At 40.2% G+C, this 23333-nt stretch overlaps 1 protein-coding gene across 2 annotated transcripts in view; it reads left to right on the top strand.

Annotated features, from left to right (window-relative positions):
• Window positions 1-9076: 9076 nt before the first annotated feature.
• Window positions 9077-23333, top strand: part of stac (SH3 and cysteine rich domain) — a 29417-nt gene continuing 15160 nt past the window's right edge. The window contains exons 1-5 of one of the 2 annotated variants that reach the window (XM_005477123.4): window positions 9077-9281; window positions 9433-9562; window positions 10681-10713; window positions 12118-12451; window positions 19148-19281. In XM_005477123.4, the coding sequence (XP_005477180.1) occupies window positions 9449-9562; window positions 10681-10713; window positions 12118-12451; window positions 19148-19281 (615 nt within the window). In that variant the 5' untranslated portion in view covers window positions 9077-9281; window positions 9433-9448. Of the gene's footprint in view, window positions 9563-10680; window positions 10714-12117; window positions 12452-19147; window positions 19282-23333 lie in introns of both variants that reach the window. The other variant, XM_013276367.3, reaches the window with a different exon arrangement.

The raw sequence follows: 23333 nt of genomic DNA, 5'->3' as shown, positions 1-23333 counted from the left end.
GCTGGAATCCTCTCACTTTAAATAAAACATCATATTTTATGCCAAGTGTGCACTTCTAACTACATGGCTGATAAAGTATGTAACCAGTGATCAAATATGAATTTTATGGTCCAGTCCACTTTGTCACTGTTATGAAGTCATAAAAAATCACCAGTATTTGAGTCAAAGGCAATTTATTAACCAGTAAATATGGTCAAACGTCTCAAAGCATGAATTTTCTGTATGTGATTCTCTGTCTTTCAAAATGTTTGTGGAATTTATATTAAAATATCTATAATTAAAGTTCTTGTTTATAATTAAAACAAAGAATATCGTTTACCTCCTGGCTTATTACCGGCTTCTTACTCTCTCTACTTCTATATATTGTATATAAGTAGGTATTTTAGTAAATATTATGTTTTGTTAGCTATTTAGAAAACTGCGCCTCCTGTGGGGAAAGAATGGACTTGAGATCTCAATACTAAGAGACAGACTAAAGCAGTGTTGATGGTAAAACTATAAAATGATGACCATTTTTGTCCTTGTCCTGGTGCTCTAAGTTAATGTTATTTGAAGTGAGGAGTGGTAAATGTTTTCAGTTCTCATTATGTGTGAAATATTTGCTTGATGTATAATTCCTTTTAAAAACTGTGGTGTATTAAAAGTACAACCTCTTCCACTTATCCTGTTCAGGTTAGTGGTTTGGTTGGAGCCCATCCCAGCTATTAGGACATAATAAAAATACCCTCAGAAGAACAACAACACATGACATATTACATCATGTCATTATTTATTTAACAAAACCTAAGACTCAGCCACAAAACTTCACAAAAGTGTAGTTTAATTCACTTCTAAAGATGGATTGGTCTGACCAATGAATCAAGGGCTCGGAAAGTGGAGGGACTAGAGGAAGCTATTAGCTTAATTGTATATTTTTGAAAACAAGAGTGGTTTGAGAAATCATTAGTATTGTGGTCAGTGTGTTGCTTTGTGGGATTTTGTTGTTGGTAACTAAAATATATGAGGAAAAAAACATAGTAATAATCTTTATAATATAAATTCCACAAAAATATCAAAAGCTAGAGAAGCACTTACAGAAAAATGAAGCTCTGACATAATGATTGTCCGTTATTTACCAGTCAGTAAATGTGTCTGTGACTCAAACATTGGTGATTTCCCTCAAACACATTTTCTTGCTTCATAACAGAGACAGAATGGAACATCTGGACAACTACAGATAAAGAGTACTGGACCATAAACCATCCTTTTTGACAAAAATGTGATCACTGGTTGCGTACTTCATCAAATATGCAGTTCTTGTAGAAGTGCACACTTGGCATAAAGTGGGATGCTTTATCTATATTCTGGGATCAGTTCAGCCATGCAACCTGATTCATTAAAGAAGGATTCCAACTGTGCTGTTAATCCCTCTATAACACGGCCAGCCAAGATTTACTGTTTGCTTTAATGAGGGAACTGGTTAGCTTTCTCTCTTTTCCGCCTTTAATTATATGCGAGTATATGACTGCTGAAGATAACACAAGTGTGATGCTCACTTGTGAGTGCTTCAACATACATGCAATCAAAATATCCAGACATGCAAAACCTTAAAAAAAATCATGACTCTAACCTTAACTAAGTTACTGAAAATATTAAAATCAGTTAGTTTAACTTAGTAAGGTTATCTAGATAATTCAGTCTTGATAAGTTAACATCCCCGAGGAAGAGATTATTGTTTTTTAAATACACCGTAACCATGAACAGTTGTTTGTCCTCTTACAGAGATGTGATCCTCTTAATGAAACAGGGGATCAGCTGTTCTGTGTTGCTTTTGGCCTCTGTTGTCTCATTAGTCCTGACTGGCACACAGTAGGCTAAGAAGTGACCAGCTGGAGACCAGCTACACTGTCAGGAAGTGCGTCACTGGATCAAATACAGTGATGCAAGAACGGTGTATCAGTTTGAAGAGCAGCATTCAGTAAAATGAACCAAATGTTCAATATCTCAATCAGCCGAGTTTTACACCTCTCGAGTGTGAGATCCTGTGAGGTGTTGAAGACTCATGAATCAGCAGAGACACATGAGGCAAAGTTGGTGTTTTAGAAACCTGCCATTAATATCCAACTGTGGTGTTCACAAAACATAAATGTGTGCACGCTTGAAGGGACATATGGACACGCCACAGGTGTATTATGTCTTAATTTCTCCTGAGGGTTTGGTGGAAGAGTTGATGTCACTTTTCTAAGGGGGACTCCAACATATGATTCTCCATAAAGCCATAGCTGTTTTATTTTTTATCTCTAAAAAGAGATCATTAGTGAACCTCAGAAGTGTTCATAGGTACATGTTTTTTCAACAGCAATTTCAGCATAGTCAGGCCAACTTTTCTGCATTTTAACTATTTGTACTAAGCAAATATTTTATCTGTGCTACTCTTTCTTATGGTGTGCACAGATACATAATAACTAGCAGGAGTAAGGAATATATCTTAATATGTCTTAAAGGTAGAGTGAGGACTTCATGAAAACAATGGCGTGGGGTAATGGTGTTCACCAGCTTGTTTCTTATTCCCTAGTTATTGATCATCAAAACAGTGTTACCCTGGTTGCAAGTCAAGCAGGGTAACACTGTTTTAATGATGCTGACGTGATTTAAAGCAACCTGATAACGGCGACTAAGGAATAAAAAACAAGCTAATGATTAACCATGTATGCTAAAAAACAACTGTTTTACTGATTTCAGTCCTGAAAATCCTCCTGCCAATGTTTTAAATGAACTTTGGGATATTTGTGTATATGTTGTGTAGATGACAGTGTAGCTCACGACAGAAATTCTATTAGGAAGTGGAGTTTATCATGTGACAAAGGTCCCTGTGTTGAATCAAAGTAGATACTGTGTGTAGCGATAAAGTTGGCTATATGTGTTCAGTTGTGAAAAAGTGAAAGCTCTCTCTCTCTCTCTCACACACACACACACACACACACACACACACACACACACACATTTACTCCTAGCTCTCATTACTTTATTGTACCCTGCAGAGACCAGTCTTGGGGTGGCTCATAATAAGATAGGCTAATTAGACTGGGTTCTTGGGGAATCCACTTGCCCATTACTGTAACACATGCTGGGACATATGTGTGTGTCTGCATATATATGTGTAGGTGTGTGTCTGTTCTATAATGTCAGGCTGGGTCATTGGTACTTGATCACATGACTTTTTGAAGACTTAAATTTCTAATTTCATCAAATATGTTGGTTCTTTATTTCTCTGCTGTAAGAGTGCAGTGAATCCAGATAGAATTACAGTATTTGCAGGCTTTGAATTTGCTTGTTTGATATGAAAATATTCAATTCAACAGAAATGCTTTGTAGTGGCAGATAATATCGCTTATACAAATCTACTGTACAGAAGCTTAAATGCGATGATAGTAATCTTTTATCCAGGAAGTAATTTTCTTATCAATTTTCCACTGTGTTGTTACAAAGTCACAGTTGGAATGAATCTTAAAATGAGTAATAATTACACAACAGATCTATCATTAGTTATGATAGCTAATGATCCAAACATTCACTCAGTCTATCAGCCCTTCAATTCATCCCTGAATGTGACAACACTGATCATGTCTTCTTGGCACAGAAACTGATGTGAACACCATGTGTGTGTGAGCAGGAGACTACACTCCAAGAATAGATGGTGACATGTTGAGCCTCCCAGAGGAGCTGCGAACCCAACAGAAAGAGGCAAAATGTGGAGTTTGGCACATGCAAGTGTGACAAAGTCTGAGAGGGGATTTCATAACCTCATGGTATTCAAGACACAATGAGCGGAACCAGTGGCACCAGTGGCACCAGTGGATCAGACTCTGAACTGTTCAGAGAGTAAAGTGAGCTTTTGATGCCATATGTTGTGATTTTTTTATAAAGACACATCATGAATAAACAACAAGTCAGCAGTGTTACTCATTCATGTTGTTATAGAAAGACATTCATGAAGATCTTTATGATTTAACATGAATCAGACTGCCTTGTTACCACTACTACTAGCATAAATACTTTTGCATCCTTTTTTTGTGCCACAAATGTCATGTTTTCAGTAACTTTGGTGGATATAAGGTGTTTACAGCCTGTTCCTGTTACTGAGCCTTTGGTTCTGATGGAAATCTGGTAAAGAAATATTTCTCCAGTTCAGTAATTATTAATATAATGCAATCATTGTAGACAAACAGATGTTAAATAAAGATATGTGAACAGCTAAAGGGTTATTGATGAAAGCTCTTTTGCATGTAAATCACTGTTAAAACAGCCAACTAAGTATGCTGATAATATGTAACTAAACCATTGTTGTGCTACCACGATCAACAGGTTTGTGCATTAATAGAATAGCATCAGAGACTTTATATACATGGATGTGGCCACCATGACATGAGCCTCATGGTAAAGCCTCTAGGTGAGCATTTTGACTGTTACCATTTTATGAAACAAAATGTGTTTTGAAACCAGATGTTGTGAGGGAAGGAGAAACACTGCACACTCATACCTCAATCGTGAGGTTGACCTGCTCTAAAGCATATCCTGTTTTATCCTTTTTTGACTCCAACACGGTCCATGAAATAGAAAAACCTCATGCTGTATCCAGAAATGCTTGAAACTACCTTGTTCCAAGTGTTGTTTTCAAATTGTCCCGTCTTGTGTTATGTGGTAGTGGCCGATGGCTGGTTCTGGATGCTTCTTCCTGTTAAAAGGGAGTTTTTCCTTCCCATTGTCACCAATTGCTTTCTGATGAGGTCATGTGATTGTTGGGGGTTTCTCTCTGTTATTATAGGGTCTTTACCTTAAAATATAAAGTGCCTTGTGGTGACTATTATTGTGAATTCGTTCCTGTAAAGACTAAGCCTACGCTTGAAGCCACTGAGGTGCTCGATGGCAGAGGTGATGTGATGCCACTGTCATGAATGAACCTTGAGAGTCCAATAACTACAGCCGTACTTATCTTGTCCGTTTAACACATTTATTGCTTTCCATCAGTTGCATTTGTAGTTCAACAGTTCTCTTAGTATGCAATGCCATTTAACATAAATCACAACAGGACAGAGATCACAAATTATTTGCTCCTTCCGACCAACAACACTTGACCTTAAATACTGTACCATAAAACATATTATACCCTAAAAACACAAAAAGTGACCCCTAGTGGCACACATAAGGTAACAACACAAAAAAGGCTCCTACAGTTCCTATATAAATACAATTAAACTGAGCTGAACTGAATTAAATGGAATTAACTTACTGACTATAAAACCAGATTTCCTTTGGGAACAGGAGGAGTTGCCCACTTCTGGCCAGCTTAGAAACACTTAAGCTACATACACAGTGGAAGTTATTTGTAGCATTGTGGCGACTAGAGACCGTAGAAACTGAATTGTAAACATTTCTCATCTTCCAGGCATCTTCCTGCCATTGAGAAAAAAACATACCCCTGATTAATGTATGACCTGGCAGTAAATATGTTCGAAGGTCACCCAGGCAACTGGAGGCTGGAAAGTCTGCAAATGACAAGCCATCAGCTTCAAAACAATGTGCAGTGAACAAATCAGCTTTATGTATTCGCTTCACCTTTCAGACCTGGAAACTATGTCCAACCTTTATATACAGTCTGTTTCTAGCATGCACATGTTAGTGTTAATTATTTCAAAGCATCCCATACCTAAGTACAGCCTCACTGGTGATGCTTTCATAACACTATGGAACCAAAGTTGATTTGAAATGTATATGTGAAATCATTATATATGCAGGGAGGTCTACTTAAGCAATATAAGACATCCCAAAATGCATTTCCTCATTAACATCCTATAACTCTTCATCATACGTGAGAGGCCAAGTGTGATCAGGTAATGGTTCAGCCTACTGGTAAAAAAACAAAAAGACGAATTCTGCATTTGTATGATGTACGTGGTGCATGTTTTTATTCCTACCCTGAACATCAGCTGTTGCATTAGTATGAAAAAAGAACACATGTTTAAAATATAGGAATACATGAAAATTTAGTGTGCGTTTTTTTTTTTAATCTTTGTGAAGAAATAAAATCAAACTACTCTGAATTTAGTTACTGTCAGACACATGTTTCAAACCAAGTCTTTCAAATATTAAATTTTTCCTGAGAAAGTAAATAGAATTTTGAGAAATTAATAAAAATGTGCTCTGTGGTTATAACAGTTGAAAGAGGTGGCTCATTGATGGGCATACCTCTTCTATTGTTCATTTGGCTGATCCCTTATTCACAGGATGTCAACACATTGATCTGTATATTTGATTTGGCATATTCTTACACCAGAAGCTCTTCCCGATACAACTCTCCCAAGGGATCCTTCATATATTAGGAGAATGTGATGCAAGAATGTGGCAAGAATGTGGTTGATGGTTCCCATACACAGGACTGATGCATTAATAACAAGAAAGAGAAATACTTAAAAACCAAAAAGCAACTGCGGACCTGAAACTGCACAACTCAGATCTTTGCATCTCCTTAATGAAACATTTCATTGGGAATAATTAACCCCTATTCCTCCAGCCTATCGTCCTTCATCGCTCAGTATTTCTCTCATTTTTTCACGCCTTCTTTGCACTCTTGACGGACCAGCAGCTGAGAGAGGAAATTACAATGTTCTTTCCCTGTCTCCCTTTCACACTTGGCTCTCTACGCTTGCTTCCTGGCACAATCGGTCAAGCATTTGGTTCTTTCTGTTGACATGAGTCACAATAACCACACACATACACCACATGGACTGAATGTATCATTGACTCATGCTCGGATTGACTAACCCGGGGGATTGTCTTGTGTTCTCTCCAGGTGGTGGGTTATCGTGTGAAAGCGCAAGACTTCAGCTCATTTGTGGTGTCAAATGAGCTGATGTCATTTTTACACCACCCTTACTACTGTGAGAAAATACAGAAGTATACCCTTTGACAAATTAACAAGTCCAGGATGAGTCTAAGTGTTAAAACAAAGTCACACTCTTTATTAAGACTGATTGCTCTTTCTGAAAATAGGTGAAATCTGATGACCTTCTGCGGGCTAATATAGAAAAACTCTACACAAATAAGACCATCTTCACACCATCTAAACTACAGAAACACAACCTGCAACTTGTCTCAATCAGTCATTTACCTCAGCTGTATAGGTACTGTGTCATGACATATGTCAGTCAATCTTTGCACTTTCCTTTGTCTGTGTTTTATCTGATGTATCGCTGTTTAACGCTGAATGCCTGCTCAATCACTGAACTTCATTTTGGATGATCCCGCAAAATGTAGAAAGAATCTATTTCACCGTGGCTTGTTAAAATAATACATCCACAGTTTGGTGATAAAAATTTGACAATAGGCGATATTAATCTTGATGTTAGGAGGTAATCCAACCTTTCAGAGCAACCTGACTTTTCTGGGATTGAATCCATTCTGCTCTGGATTACAAAAATCAATATGTAGTCTCACTCCTTGGGACTGTGTTGGTGTTTGCATTCCTGTCAGAGTGAGGAGGCTGCAGTCTGGCACCTGCCTCCTTCATCCTGCAACATAACTTCAAGGACATCACATCACAAGGGAGCCCGGAGGGAGGCATCATGATGTATCACTACAGTGAGTATCACATCTATCCCATCTGAGGTGAGTAAAATGCTTTATATTTCACTGCGAAACCTAAAGAGTAATAACGCTGCCAGTTTCCTCATCAGTAGCTTACCAGTGTGTGAATATACTGGATTGTGTGAGTGTCGGTTTGGGGGTATTCTTTCTGAAAGTAATCCATGACAGATGGCCTTGAAGGATATTTACTTACTTAATACTGGTTTGACATTTTGGGAAATGGGGTATCCTTATTCATGTTATTGCTTGGTGTTAGATGAAGGTACTAAAAGATGCCTAGCAGTACTTCTGAAGCTCACAAACTAGTATCATTTCCTTTGTTCACACAATAACTGAATGAGACAAAGTGCGCTATTTCTTACCTGAAACAATGAATTTCTTCATTTTTTCTTTGGTTTTGTTGGTGGTTTTATTAATGAGATGGAGGCAGGTTAAGTGTTTTTTTCATGTCTTTAATCTAATCTAACTGGTCCATGATGTAGTTTAAAAGCTGATAGTCGAACATGAAAGGGTTATCAATCGTTTCATCTAAAGTCAGCGAGGGTCGTTGCATCAACACCTTAATAATTTAGTATTTTGCTGGTAAAAACAAAGCTTCTATCGATTTTTCAGTACTCACATGATTATATTTGGCTGTCTATCTTTGTGAGGATATTTGGTGACATAATGTAATACCTAGCCCATTATCCCAACAATACAACTACAAGACTTAGCATAAACCTAATTCTAACGTGGACCCCCCAAAAACCTGCAACCCTCAAACAGGCCTTTGAAGAGAGTGTGAAAAAGTGAGGACCAACTCACTCAAAATGGTCTAGAACCTCAACCTGGTCCTCACTATAATAGCTAAACAAGTAAACACACACAAATGTGTTTGACCTTGACTAAAGTTCATGAGGTGAAAGGTTTTTCTGACTTAAAAGAAAGTCTTATAACTCTAAAAAGAAACTGCATGTATATCTGTAATCATGCATTTTTCTCCTTTGCTGTGGAAAAAACATCTCAGGCGGTATTTTATTTCAAAACATCTTATTTTTGTGCCACAAAAAAAAAAAAAAATAAATAAAAATAAAAAATCAGTTGTGAGAATTCTTTAGTTTGCGTTAGGTTGGTGTTCAAGCCTTACTTGAGTGAAGTTTTGCTGCCTAAAATATTTCTGGAAAATTCTCTCAGTCTTTGTCAACTGAATAAGCAGCTGGACCAATCTGAAGTACAATTTCTTGGAATTCATCTGAACAAGTGTGCTATACATAACATTTGGTTTGGAAAGAAGCGTACGCACTCGTGCAAACAGCGTACGTCCTTGACTTTTTCTTTTAAGAAGAGCAATGATCCATTTGAGAATGAGCTTTTTCCCTTTGAGTGCATCTTGCATGTGAATTATGGCAAGACAGACTCGTTGTGTCGCGTTTCTCCTCCTTCTCCATCCTTCTCAGCCCTACCCTCCCTTGATCGCTTACAGCTCTCCGCCCTCAAAGTATTGACAACGCGAGGCGCACGGCGCACAGCGTGGACTTGGAGATGTCTTGGCAGTTACGCACGACGCCACGATAAACACGAAAGCCTCTTTCAGACGGACAGGGCACTTTGAAGCCGATCTGGAATTACTTGCAACTTTTGATTCGGAAACCACTTTTTTCCACCCTCGTGTCTTTTCAGTACGTTTTCCTCCTCGTTTCTTCCCTCTTTACAATATATCAGCAACGGATCTAAATGACTTATCTTTTTTATTATTTCCATTAGAAGAACAGAAACGATGTAAACCGCTTAGGGGGGAAACGAACTCAGTTGAGCAGTATCTTTTTACAGAGTACAGACAGAGAGGATGATTCCGCCGGCCAGCACAATTCAGGACGAAAGTGGGGGCAAAGAGGACGAACGGGACCAGAATGAGACACCCAAATCCCCGACGGCGAACGCCAGCCAGCAAGAAAGCAAGGTAGGACTATCCTGTTGTTGTTGTTTTCTTCTTTACCACGAAAATGTTTTTCACTGCACGCCAGTACAACTCTGAATAAGAAATTAAGCAGGCTAAAAAAAACTTCTATTAATACGAGATTTAAATGGGCTCAATCGGGATGAGCTCCCAGAAAGAAGACCGCACATTTCCTCCTCCTTTAAATGACTGATAACACACTGATAAAACATCCTAAAACAACCTGATCTGATTAGATTTAAGGAAGCCATAACAAATAATACGAGCTGTAGCTTACAACTGGGAGACAAACCACGAAGATAACGAGGTTAAACAGAAGATAACGCTGAGATCAGTTTAAACTCACAGCACAGCAGCTCACATGCTCTCTGTGGTTTTATATGAGAAGTATACTGTGGTCTTTTTCTTTAGAGGAGATAATAGAAAATAACCTGTATAAGTCCAGCTGATGTTGGTACTGGTTTTTAAATATACATCAAGCAAGGAAAGGTAATTTAAATTAAAACTGAATTAAAAACAGGAAACAATATGGTCTTAAAAATATGTGTATTTTCATAAATAAATAAAAGGCACATGGCTTGGACTTTCTACTTTGAAATGAGGCTGTGTGATAGAGCTCGCAGCTGCCTCTGGCGTTATACCATCTATGTGGGTCACATGTTGACCCCCAGACTACTACATTTAGCAGTACAATATTGGACTAGTGATCATGGCAGTGGATAGCTGTGACAGCTCTTCCCACCACAACTCCCTTGCTGGGCAGATGAATCTCATGCTCTGTCTCCTCCTGACAGCGAGGTTGTGGTTTTTGTATGATCAAGTTGTTGTTCAGTTTTCTTAGTTTCAGCTGAAACATTTCAGCATGGGAACTTGTACTTTGGCACGTTTCGCTGGATATTTCAGCAGACTCCTGGCTGACTTTATGCAATTTCCAAGCTTCTGCCAAACAACCAGACTCACTTCCAGCATCATAGGTGATTTGTCATAGAGCAAAAAAGGCATTTAAAGAAAGTGTTTTATTTTTCTTACAGTCATGATAAGTAGAATAAGTTCCTCAGAAGGCTGAACAAGTTTACAACCATTAAGTAAAGCTGTGTTTGTGTTTTTATCCCTCCTTTAAGAATACTGTGAGGCCTGAACATCACAAGCGCAAGGTGAGCCTCCACTCTTGTGCAAACTGTGGCGCATACTGCTGATATCAGTCCGTCAGAAGAGTCATGATTGCATGTGAATAAAAGTTGTTCACTCCACAACTTTTACTCCACTTAACGAAGTCAGTGCCAAACCAGGTTAAGTCCATCTTCACCCATATTTTTAGAGGGCACTCTTTGTTTAAGCTGCATCGTATTTAAAGTCATTTGAGTTATAATCCCATGTGATAACTGGCTTTGGCGGATTGTGTTGCAGTGCTCCACCCAGCCCCCATTAACCCTCCCTGCTAACAGAGCAGAACTCTTAGAGATTTGGCGCCATCGAAATACAGCATGAGCTCCTCGATGCATGCACACATGCCTTCACTGTGCTTTATTTTATATACATTAAAGCCACAGTAGAACAAAAAAAAGAGGGCAGTGCCCTTTATCATCACACATCATCACACATTTACTGGTAGAAATAGCTTTTCCATCTACTTTTACTACTGTTTTTCTTTTCATGGATCAGCAGGAAAACAGCTGTAACAGGTTGCAGGAGGATGTATTGGTTCTGTAGGTTCATGCTTCTGTGTGTATGCGTTCATGCGTGGGTGATGATGACAGAGAAAGGGTCTAAAATTGATTGTTTCCAGATTGACTTGCAGGACTGATTGATCTTCACCATAACAAAGCCGCAATGATAAGCACTCTAAGCAATTTGTGCAGGCATGTTCACAAAAATGACAAGCGCAGAAACAATGCACCACGTATGACTGCGTCTGCGTGCTTTGCAACAAACAGGACGAATAAATCCTCAGAGGTGTTTACAAAAGGCGGATGTAAAGACAAGTCGGTGCTGTGTGAGAGAATCATTAGGAGTCTTTCCCGACCTATCAGAAAACATAATCTATTTTTTCAATCGGGGATTTATAGCCACACACCAGCCTGGAAGCTGAACCATAAAATCACATTAGAGTGGCTTAGCAATTCTTTATTATGTGTCTGAGCCCAGATTTGAGTGGGTTTCGGGGGTACACACACTGGTTAAATTAAATGATTTGTCAGCGTGGAGCATTATGAATAGTGTTACTGTAAAGGAGAAGCATAATGAGATTGATAGGGGCTGCTGCCAGAAATGACAGCACAGTGTGTGAGGAATGGTGTTAATGTGATACACTGGCCTAACCAGAAAATCATATTACCCTCCCAGGTAGGGAACCTGGAAAGTTTTCTACTGAAAGGTGATAAGTTGAGACCACGGTAATAGTCATGTTATCGGGCATCAGTGAATGAGATTTGCCTGAAGGTTACTCCACAAATGGACTTGGTCGCTCAAAATTTTTCTGTCTCCTCATTTTCTCTCAAGCAGTCTGTCTTTTCTCTTCTTTGCTCCACTTTTCTTGAACTCATCCTCTCCTGTTTCAGCTGCAAAGACTCAAACGTTCCCTGTCCTTCAAGACCAAGAGCATCCGCAGCAAGAGCGCCGACAACTTCTTCCGGAACAGCAGCGAAAACAAGACGGAGCTCCTCTGTGACGTGAGCAGCAGCACGGGCCATCTTTGCAACATTGGGATGGCCCCGCCGCACAGCACCAACCTCCCCATTCCTCCAGTTCCTCCGGCTATTCCCTGCGCACCTCCTCCCACGTCGCGCTCCCAACCACGCAACCCGATGCAGTTAGACTCGGCAGGACACTGCTTCATGGAGCACATCTTTAAGAAGCCCACGTTCTGCGACGTCTGCAACCACATGATTGTAGGTAGGGGTAAAAGCACTGCTCTCCTTCATCAGAACATCAAACACAGCTGAGAAGGCAAATGCCTGATCATCCAATGAGCCCTGCAATCATATCGTGAGGAAATACCTTTCAATAATGAGCTCTCCACCAGGTGTTCTTCCACCAGAGAAACATGCATTAAAGTGCGCAAAGGGTTAAACGCAACGTGACATGTGGATTTATGCTCCATTATTCAGTATGAATAGTTGGCAAAGCTCTAAAACACACACTATGAGTATCTAAACAACAAAAAAACAGACAATTGCACACCTGACACTGAGCATCTGACTTAATCTGTTGACACGTGACCAAAGTAGCTCCATCCTTCTGATTCACACACTGAGCCCAGTCCCTCCATCTGTCTGCTGGGGTGTCAGATAGCCAGCAACATCTGTGCCAGCACAGCTACCTGTTTTCCCCTTGCCAGATGTTCTGGTTCCTTTGGCTTAACCATCACTGCTAAGGCTCTGGGAGTCTGCAGTTTGATAATTACAATCTGCTCAACTAGCCCCTGGCATCACGTTTGGTAGCAGATAAGAGAGATCAGACTTCGTACTGGGAAGGTAGACATGTAAACGAGCACCTACGTTTATAAGTGTAGTTATACCATCAGTTTAATATCTTGCAAGAGTTTATGCTTCTATTTGTGCAATTAGAAGTTGCAGTTCAAGTGCAAAAGTTACTTCATGGTTATGAGGCAGGTGGATAAATGGTGACACTGCTTCTGTGTCAAGCAGTGGTCCATTCAGGGTTTTCTTACAAACCAGCCGATATTTATCATATCACTGCAGTGAAAAAGAAACACGTGCACGTCTTTGATTGGTTATAAAATAGTTGTGATCAGATCAGGTACACAACCGTCACTCCATATACACAGACTATTATTCCCAGACACCCAGGTTTTTAAATATAACAAAACACATTCATGCCATTTGTAAATGTCTTCATGTAAATTATATCCTTGTCTCACAAGTTTTTGGATGAAGGCTTCTGGACTGTCACAGTGCATAACAATTATCTGTTTGGCTGAACAGTGTAAGCATACTGCTTTTACTGTGGTTGGGATAAGATGTTGTGGTGTGGCTGATTTATAAAATGAATACCTTGTAAACGGGCAGCCTCTTGCTAGAAAGTCCAGGGAGGATATCCACTTATTTTACAATAAAGTTAAAGTCAGTACTTGATAATGAGTTTTATGAAGTTCTTACCACAGTTAAATGAATTTATATTGGAAAGTAGAGTTGAGTTCTACAGATTCATTTTATGATTTAACCCGATTTTCGCTCACATTAAAGGAAATTTAGAGGCTTTTCTTGGAGTAACACAGAATTTATCATCACCCAAGGATAGAATCCGAACAAGAGTGAAACTTTTTCTACTGCGAGGCCACAGAAAAAAACTTTTTCACAGCTTCAGCAACATACTGCCACACATTTATGAACATTGTAACATACGCTGGTCTGTTATCTGACGTAGTCAGTGAGGCGCATCCAGTGGCTTTGAATGAGACTCAGCTGGTCTGTTGGTGGTGAGGATGTGATGCTGAGCTGGCCTGTGATAGCTGCGCTGCCCTCTGGTCCACACATGAAAAAAAGATGCTGCCCTGGTCTTCAGTTGTCCCACCTTAATGAGAACACTATCGCTCTCTGTCTCTCCCTCCCTGTGTGTGTTTGTGTGTAATGATATGCGATGGTGTTATCAAATTCTGACTCAGTGTCCCAGAGTCAAAGAGCAGCACACAGGAGACAGAAGGAAAGATAATAGAGGAGGAGAAGGGTGGACTCAACTGATTGGACAAGCTTACAGTAATGTCTCCAGGTTTATGGAGTTACATAATCATGCAACAAGTTTTTATAACATTTTTCAAATAAAGTTCATATTTTTTTTGCACAAAAAAATCCAGTCTGTCATAAAAATATCCCATACACTCAAAATGCAAAAATATAAGGATGTGCTGTTTTTCTTTTAGTCACCAGGGTCAATCTAATATGAATTGTTCTTATTTCACACAAAAAAAGCCATATAAATCTATGTGTTTAGTGTATTTATGATGCACCTTTCACTCTTAAATAGTCAGAAGTCTAATACATGTATGCTATTATTGCATAAGGCAGACATAAAAGAAATAAACACCCACCTTCTTCCTACTGGAGTCTTTTATTACCTCAATGCGTCAATTTCGGTGTGTCATTTAGAATAAAAATAGGTTTAATTATAGTATAGTGCTCACTGACTCATTCATTAGGTCTACTAGATGAAGGTAAGGTAGCAGAACAAAGAGATTAATTTCTGTTTGAGCAATAAAGATATTAGTTTTTAATTCGTTTTTCAAAATGACCTGCATGTAAGATAGATGCCCGTTTACTTTCACGTACTGAAATTTGGATATGCATAACATTGTTTCATTCTTCGTGCTCAGATTTTCTGCACTGGCGAAGCATCAATAAAAACAAGAGCTGTATTCAGTTTTCAAACCACACTTTGCTGCCACTTTACCCTTCTTCTCATTCTGTTCCATGCTTGTGTTTTCTGTCATTTATTGCATAGTCTCTATGGTATGTATGGCATTTGCACATAAAGCATCCATCCTCACAGTTCGCTCGTTTCCCTGGTAATTTTTGCCTTTTTTAGGCAAGAAAAAAAAGCTTAAAAATGTATGATTAGTCTTGCTCCTGATTTTCTGCGATGACAGAATATGCAGGATATGTGCAGAAGAAGTCATGAAATCTCTGTCAGCTTATAAGAGTTAAACAGTTATTTACTTTCAAAATCCCCTAAAAGACCCAAAGGATCCATGCTCACTCCTGGGATTAACAAAACTCGATAATCTGGCAAAATTAACACGCACTAATCTGCGCAATTAAACTCCTTAAATGTACATGACAGGTTTGGTTGACCCCAGAAAGAAATTAATCTTGTGCTAGGAGGTCAAGGTTTTCCCAGTAGAGATGCTTGGCTGTGGTATTAAATGACACTTCTCGTGCACTTACTATGTGAGAGTTTTGTTCATGCTGATGTCAGTGGCGTTTTCCGGTATTTTGTTACAGCAGCTGACGTTGTCTGTCCTGCCTTGAAAGTGTCTCACGCACCACTGTGCCACTAACAAAAAGCCATTACCAAATGTTAAACTGCATGGGGGCCATTGGGGAAAATGTCATCCGGAGAAAGTCGGATCATGAAAAGTTTAAAGACAGTTAAATGTGAACAAAAACTGATGTATTGAAGTTTGAGCATTGGCTCAAAGCGGTAATTTCAGCATCTGTCAGTTGACAGGAAGGTCATTTTTTTCCCGGACCATAGACTGTATATAAAAGATGGACATAAAGTGTAACAATTTGTCTTGTCCATGAGAGGGTAAGAGGGTGGAGCTGCGTCATTACCAGCTATTAATTAAAGCTCTTCCATAATTAATTGTGATGCTATTTTTATGCTTTTATTACGGGATGCTGGTGAAAACCCTAAAACGTCACATCACTTCATGACTTAATACAATAAAATCAGATTAGCTGTGCATAAACTTTTTTGAATGAAAACTTGCTATAGATGCCAGTTGAGTAAAAGTTTTTCTGCACCTCTGTACTGGCTTAATTTTCAGTCCCAGAGGTTTCCAGGTGCTCCAGACTCTTATATCTCAGCAGTTACTGTGGCTGTTGAGATATAACAGCAACAATGCTATCTGACATTGATCAGATATGTGAATAAATAAATAAACAATACTAACAGATACACTGAAAGGCTGCTTGATGACCGATGCTGTGGAAGAAGCTAACTGCAAGTCTGCAAGTAAATGTAAAGAAAGCTTCTTGTGGTCAGAGTTTAAGAAGAAGACGAGGTGGAGGGGTTATTGTCTCAGTGAGGGTTATTTGCACGGGAAATCAGGAGGTGTGAAGTAAAAACGACGGCTTAATGGATCAATGTATGGCTGAGAGAAGGGCTGTAGGGAGGAGAGAGGAGGAAATGGAAGGAGAGAGGTTATGAGGTGAGATGAAGACGGTACAGAAAAGCTGGCAGGAGTCTCGTCCTTTACTGTACTGTAAATGAATAATAAGCTTTAATGGCAGAGTATCCACAAAAAAAAAGAAAAAGCAAATGCCAGAGAGATCAGCACTGTCACTCAGATTCCCCGCAGCTATAATGCCTTCAGGCCCTGAACCAAAAAAGCACCTATACACACACACACACACACACATCCAGACTAACATCATTATCCTTCCATTACCTCAGGAGGATGACAGTGTCACCTTCCTATATGTGCCTGCTGAAACACAGCGGTTTGTTCCCTTATTAGTTAACATGGAGGCGTCTCATTATTCCCCCATGTTGGAATGAGTCAGCTCAAACAAGCCGATCAACAACAGCTTGACAAGCGCTTAATTTGCTCCCTGTCCCAGTGCATCCTCGGAGACGGACAAGAGCTTGAATCCGGATGTCTCAGAGATACCGCAGGGAGATCGTTTGTTGACCTGAAGGGAAATGAAACTCGAGGTGCTCGTTAAGCAACACAATCAGTTGACCCGATTTAGAGCGACCTAGAAATCGGCGCAGGTTGCTTCTCATTGCTTCCGCGTCTGTCATTGTTGTTCTGTTGTTCTGTGGCGAGGGTTCAGGGCCGGGATCGCGTTTCTCTCAGTTTCCGTCTCAGCATCACTAACTCCACCGGAGCAGCTCAGCCCAGCTAAGCGACACAACAGCTTTAAATGGGAAATACAGATACTGTTTTCCACCCATTACTGAGTTTCACGTTCCTGTCACTGCTGTCCAGATCCAAATAGCTGTGACGCCAGTTTACATTACAGCACATGAAGAGCAGGCAGAGATTTTTTCCCCCTTGTTGGCTAAGTAAACTACACACGAAGAGCTTTGTTTCTTAAGCACACAGTATCTCGTGTTAACAGTCCTGCTGTGGGGGGTCAGGTTTCCCCTGATTACCTCTGCTCGGTGACCCCCCTCGACCCGCTCGTGAAACCGAACGTGCATTTCTGAGGATGATCTGGACTGAAATCACGACATTGTTTCCTTGCCACTGTGGCGGGTCCACAGTAAACAGAAACGACACATACTGACAACACTTCTGTGATGAAACTTGGAGCAGACAGATCATCTTATGTTGTGTCTGTTCCCTTTGATGCTCACAGAAGTAGATCGATGTTTCCTTTCGCATGTCCACACTTTCACACGCACATATGAAGAGCGTGGGCCTAAGCAGGGCACGTGCTTATTGATTAATCAATGAAGAGCCAGAGCTGCATAGCTGCCAGATTCCAACTAATAGCAGCTCTGGGACTTGGAAACATTGTACTCTTTTGTTAATATGAACGAGCTCTCATAGGATATACAGTGGCTGGTTGTAAGTGATGTTTGTTTTTTTTAGCGTGGTATGTACTGTATGTCTCATACCAGTTTATTGATTTTATCTTGCCATGTTAGATTTATTACTCCACAGACTCCCCACTTATTTCATAAGAAGATAAATTAGTCTTTTTTTTTTCATATCTTGCCTCATGTCGCTTGATGCACAGCAGTCATAATAGCTGTCCATTAGCTTAAGCACTAAAGTTATTAGCTTACCAGCTTTGATTTGGACTGATTTATCATTTTTATTGGAAAATAGGTCAAGGCTTTGGCCAGCTTACTCGTCTCTCATTTGTATCTGACTGGATCAGAGGGTAGGGGATGATAACTCTGAGCCTACAGGTAAATATGTCATATAGCTAGCTTCTTTTGGCCTTGGGCAAGAACATGGTCTGTGATTGACAGTGATATCACGGTTGTTTACATTTTTTAGGTTAGGAAGTTGACACCCTGAACTTCTTCCCATTAGGTGCATAAAGCAAGGTCTTCTTCCTTCAAATGTGAAAGAGAAACATTGTTTTTTATTATGAACCAACGAACTAAGCTGTAAGTTGGGCTACGTTTGCGGAAAGCTTCACTGAAGATTGGCTGCTGCAAACTTCTGAGAGGATGGCAAACAGAGGAGAGGGCAGGAAGGTGTGTGGGGCATGTAGGGATTTATAGACATACGTGATCCTCAACTCCTAAAAATACCAATATTCCCTACTTAATGCACATCTACTGCTGGTATCTTTCTTTGTGAGGTTCATTCTGTTGCACCTTTAAGACTCCGCCCTGTCCTTCTCATTTTCGTTTCTCCATCCTTCGCTCCATTTCCCGTTATTTTTCTTTTATTAATCTACACACCTGCATGCACAAATACACACAAACACTTGCAAAATGATTGCACCTGCATCGTTGCATAACTTTTGGATCTCAAATTAATCTTCAATTATCTCATCAGCTGTGAGTCAGGCATTAATAAGTGACAGCGAACCGGCACACAGGTAGCAGTTTGACGAGCGATATTAACACGGTGGAGACACGCCTGGCTCGGTCACAGTCGGACTGATTTTTGCAGAAGTGCACGCTGTGAGTTGCATTTTGTAAATTTTTCTCCCTGTTAAAATGTTCCACATGTCATTTCACAGGTTTTTCTCAGTGCATGCTGGGAAGGGCTCCAGAAACTAGGAATAAGAGTGTAAAAACAATGAATAAATAAATGAGACGCCGTTCTGGACAATATTTTCATCTCCTCTGCTTTTTTTCTCTGTAACTTGCTGTTTAGTTGTAAGAACACAATTTGATTCCAGCTCCCGACATTGCCTCTTTGTCTGTATGTATCAGGCACAACAGCCAAGCATGTGGTGTTCCTGGCGGGAAACACGGCGAAGCACGGCCTCCGCTGCAAAGCCTGCAAGATGAGCCTCCACCACAAGTGTGAGAACGGTGTTGGGCAGCAGCGTTGCATGGGAAAACTGGTAAGATGCATGATATAAAATAAGAGCAGCCGTCAAGACTCTTTTGGGAGACTGCGCCTCAGGAATATAGTTATTGATGTCAGTACTGCGATAGCAGATCAGAACTGGCTGTCTGACCGCTTCCCAGCAGAATGTGCTTATTCAGAAATCACACTCTATGTGTGAGTGTGCAAGTACATCTGTGACCACCATCCATCCTCGTCATCCTCCTCATCATCGTTATATCATCGCTGTCTCTGTGTTAGATAATGCAGCTCATCGTTTACAAAAACACTGACCTCCTCCCCTCCTCTCTCAAGTTCTGCCACGCTTCTGGACAAACGTGGTCACCGAGAGGCAGCTTCTTAAACCCACTATTGATGAAGTCACATGGGCAGGCTTTATGATGTGTTTGACATTTCAGAGTAGCAGCGTTACTTTAACACTCAGGGAACTGTGGAATTACAGGGTGGAGTGGTTTTTAAGGACCTTATCTGATATTTTATGTGCTCATATAAAGTCTGTAAAATGCAAATGCACTGCATCTACGCAGCACTTTTCTAGTCTTATCAACAACTGAAGTGCTTCACACTACAAGCCACATTTACATGCATGTATAGGATGTTTTTTATGGTACGCAGCATTGACATGTGGTGAGTTTCTGGGGTCCAATGCGATACTGAACATCTTTCCTCATACAGACACGAGGATCTGGGGATCAGATTAAGTGAATGAATAAACCTCATGATCCACAACCGCCTTTCTTAGGGGCTTTCAGTAAAAAATCTACAATGTGCTTTAAATCCAGAACCTGTGTGGTTTCATTTAGGAAGTTTCCCTACTAACGAGCCGATGCTCAGGAACCACAACATTCAGTGAGAGAGGTTTCAAATGTGTTCACGTGATGAAAAACTTGGAGAAAATAATAATTATTGTGTCATTTTGCCCCAAAATGTGGTTTCTCCCCAAGAAACACATCACAGCCTCATTACAGAGTGACAACAACTGAAATTAGAGTTCTGTAATATGATTCGCAATCTTTAATGGCTCGCATCATCTGTGAATGAAATAAAAATGAAACCCTGGTTGTGGAATGGGTTCACCGGGGTGGTCTGGGTGTTTTTAACTGGGGAGTTTTCGGCCTGACTTGTAAAAGCAACTGCCAATAAGCGTTTTCACTTCCATAGCGGTCCAAAAGCTGGAAGACTGGATCGAACTGGGACCTTTTAATCATTTGTGCTCATCCTGCACTTAAGAAAGGGACTTTAGAGCCACATGCTTGGTTGGATACTTGGTGTCCACACCTCAACTTAGCAAATTTGTCTGAAGTTACTAAAGGAAATGGAATAAGTTGAGTCGGATAAAGTGAATCAATGCATGTAAATAATTTGGCAGTACAGGCAGTGTTTCTCCTTTTTCTTTGTGTTGTCTTTCCACCAGATGCCTTAGAGATGAGGCCTGTAGATATGATCGGCTCTCAGGAGTGGAAAATGAGGTCGAGAGGTCGAGCATAAAAAGGGAAGTTTCCCCAGTGGAGTACAGCTCTAAATTCAACTAACTCTAAACTTGGACTCTTCTGCTGCCATGCTTGTTTCTCTTGGCCTGAGAGCCACTCAGAAAGAAACCAAGTTAGCTCATCCTTTGAATCTTTGCTAACATGAAACCAGTGTGTTTCTGTACCCACTCATACATTTGTAGAGACTCTGTATCGAGTGCTGCTGATAATTACTGCTATTCAACATGTAGTTCAGCTTTGCTGGTTACATAACATTACTTCAGTTAAATGTTTTACTACAGCTAAGCTGGACACAACATTTTCAGGGGTGACAATAATCAGTTAACAACAAGTTTTTCTTATTCTACAGGAATGTGTTTTCTTTGTTCCACATAACTACTACACTGTGTTTGCAGTATAGTATGGGGGTCACTTAAAAAGAGAAGTTGACGCCTTTTTTCTGACGCACTCGGTTTATGTTAACATTCAGCCCCGACAGCTCCAGTACAAATAACGTTTCTGGGAGACTTGCCAGTTTGGATCAAACGTGATTATTAATCAATATGTGTCAGTTCATTGTGAGTCACTCCGTGAAACGCAGCTAAAACCCTCACAACAGTGCATGTTTTACATATCGGACTTAAAAACCTGCTTCGACAACGTGATCCGAAAGTACTTTAATTAATTTAGCTCATTACTCATGATGAACGCGTCAGCTTTTGATGAGCAGTGTTTATCACAAATATCAACAATAACAGGGGTTCTGCACAATGCCGCAACACCTCCAAGACTGCCACAGCTTCATCCAGATGTTTTATCGCTTTGTGTTTCCTTTGTACTCGGCGCAAATGATGGTTCAAAGTCTCAGTGCTACAGTCGCTGAGGTCAGAAGGGACACGCACTAGATCTCTGAGATGCGGGTACTTTGCCAAATTTGGTTTAGCTTCTCAAAAAGGGCTAAGTCACTGAAGCGATTTGCCATATGTTGTCAAGGAAGTAGCATGTAGACAGCGACCCAAATGCAAGACAAGAAGGTAGATGATGTGAGATTGGTCTAAAAACAGGTAGGGGATAATAAAAAACATGAGGAGCAGACAGGGATCCTAGACAAATGAAGCAGGACTTCATCTTATCTGGGTACCATTAGGATTAATCCTGGTTTTTCTGTACTATGAAAGTGGTTAACGTAACTAATGCTGAACACCTAACAGGTGGTTATGATCAAGATATGAAATTACCGCTTACTGACAAACCAATTCTCCGGAAAATAACTTCCCACATCCCTCTGTGCAAGAATAGCAAGATGGTCTGAAGTCTTTGTCTGCTCCTGATGACCATTTAGTATTAAATAGAGATTCTTAGACACATATTTATTCTTCAGTTTTTCCCCCCTGACACCTATTTGCACATAGATAAAACCTATGTTTGAATTCTATTTACGTTTCATCTTTAATCTCAGATAATTAAACACCACCAAATGTGCATGTAAAGTGTAATTATAACACATCAGTTTCTCCTGTGTCATAGTGACAGAGCGGTGATGTTCGCAAGTCTGTTAATTCCACAGTCGGCATTTTTTCCAGCTGTCTTTGCTGCCTTCAGATATACCAGACTTCATTAATTTAATAGTTATTTCCCAGTCTAACTGACCAAAGAGCTTAGAGTACTCACACATTCATACAGTGCTTTTAGTGCTACTGCTTTTCCTCTCGCGCAAACTCAAGCTGCTGATTTGTCTGCAGCAGCTACGTTGCTTTTAGCCTGTATTATTCGTTTAACCTCTTCATATTTTCCCCATAGTACAGTTTTATCTTCTTTTATGCAACCAGCCGCTCTGCTGCCAGTACACTTATCAGTAATTGCGATTAGTCAGATGCCACCCCTTTTATCTGAACACCAGAGGAAACCGATTAAGTTAACTTATGCGGCGTTCCAGACAACTCGGACCTCGGATGTCTGAACCGGGGAGTTCGTTGAGTGCGTAGCAGAAAAAGTGAAGAAAAACAGGTTTTGGTTTGGTTCTAAGCTAGGTAGAGCTATCACTAGCAAAGCACATAACTTTTTTTGCACTTAAAACCCCGCCGCGGCACATTCACGGATAGAGCTGGGTCAGTGCTCTGCGTATGGTTTATTTAGTGAGGCACAAATACACAACGGTGGCAGCACAGATTAAAAGTTTTACAGTTTTACTACTGTTTATGTTCAATGCCGCCAGCTTGGATTGTTGACTCTGAGTTGCTGGGGCTGAGTTGAGGGGGCATTCCAGATTTAACTTCTGACTGGGAACTCAGAAACTCTGACTTCTGACTTATTCAGGAACACAGCATTAGTGAGCTGATAACCAGCTTGAACTCGCGTCAAGCTTCATACTCTGAGGACAAAGAGAGAGAGATTGGACTATTTATACAAGGACCGAGACACAGGTGAAGGGGATTACACGGGTGAAAACAATCAGGACAGTTACAAAGTGGGAAGTAAAACAAACACGAGGCATGAAGGAAACCAAGCCTCGAAGTAAAGCGGGAACCGTCCAAAAGACAAATGCTAAACATGGAGACAAGAAGACTAAACATAAAGA

This window comes from Oreochromis niloticus, linkage group LG19, assembly GCF_001858045.2.
Source record: "Oreochromis niloticus isolate F11D_XX linkage group LG19, O_niloticus_UMD_NMBU, whole genome shotgun sequence".
NCBI classification, from domain to species: Eukaryota; Metazoa; Chordata; class Actinopteri; order Cichliformes; family Cichlidae; genus Oreochromis; species Oreochromis niloticus.
This window is presented reverse-complemented; position numbering and strand designations above follow the sequence as displayed.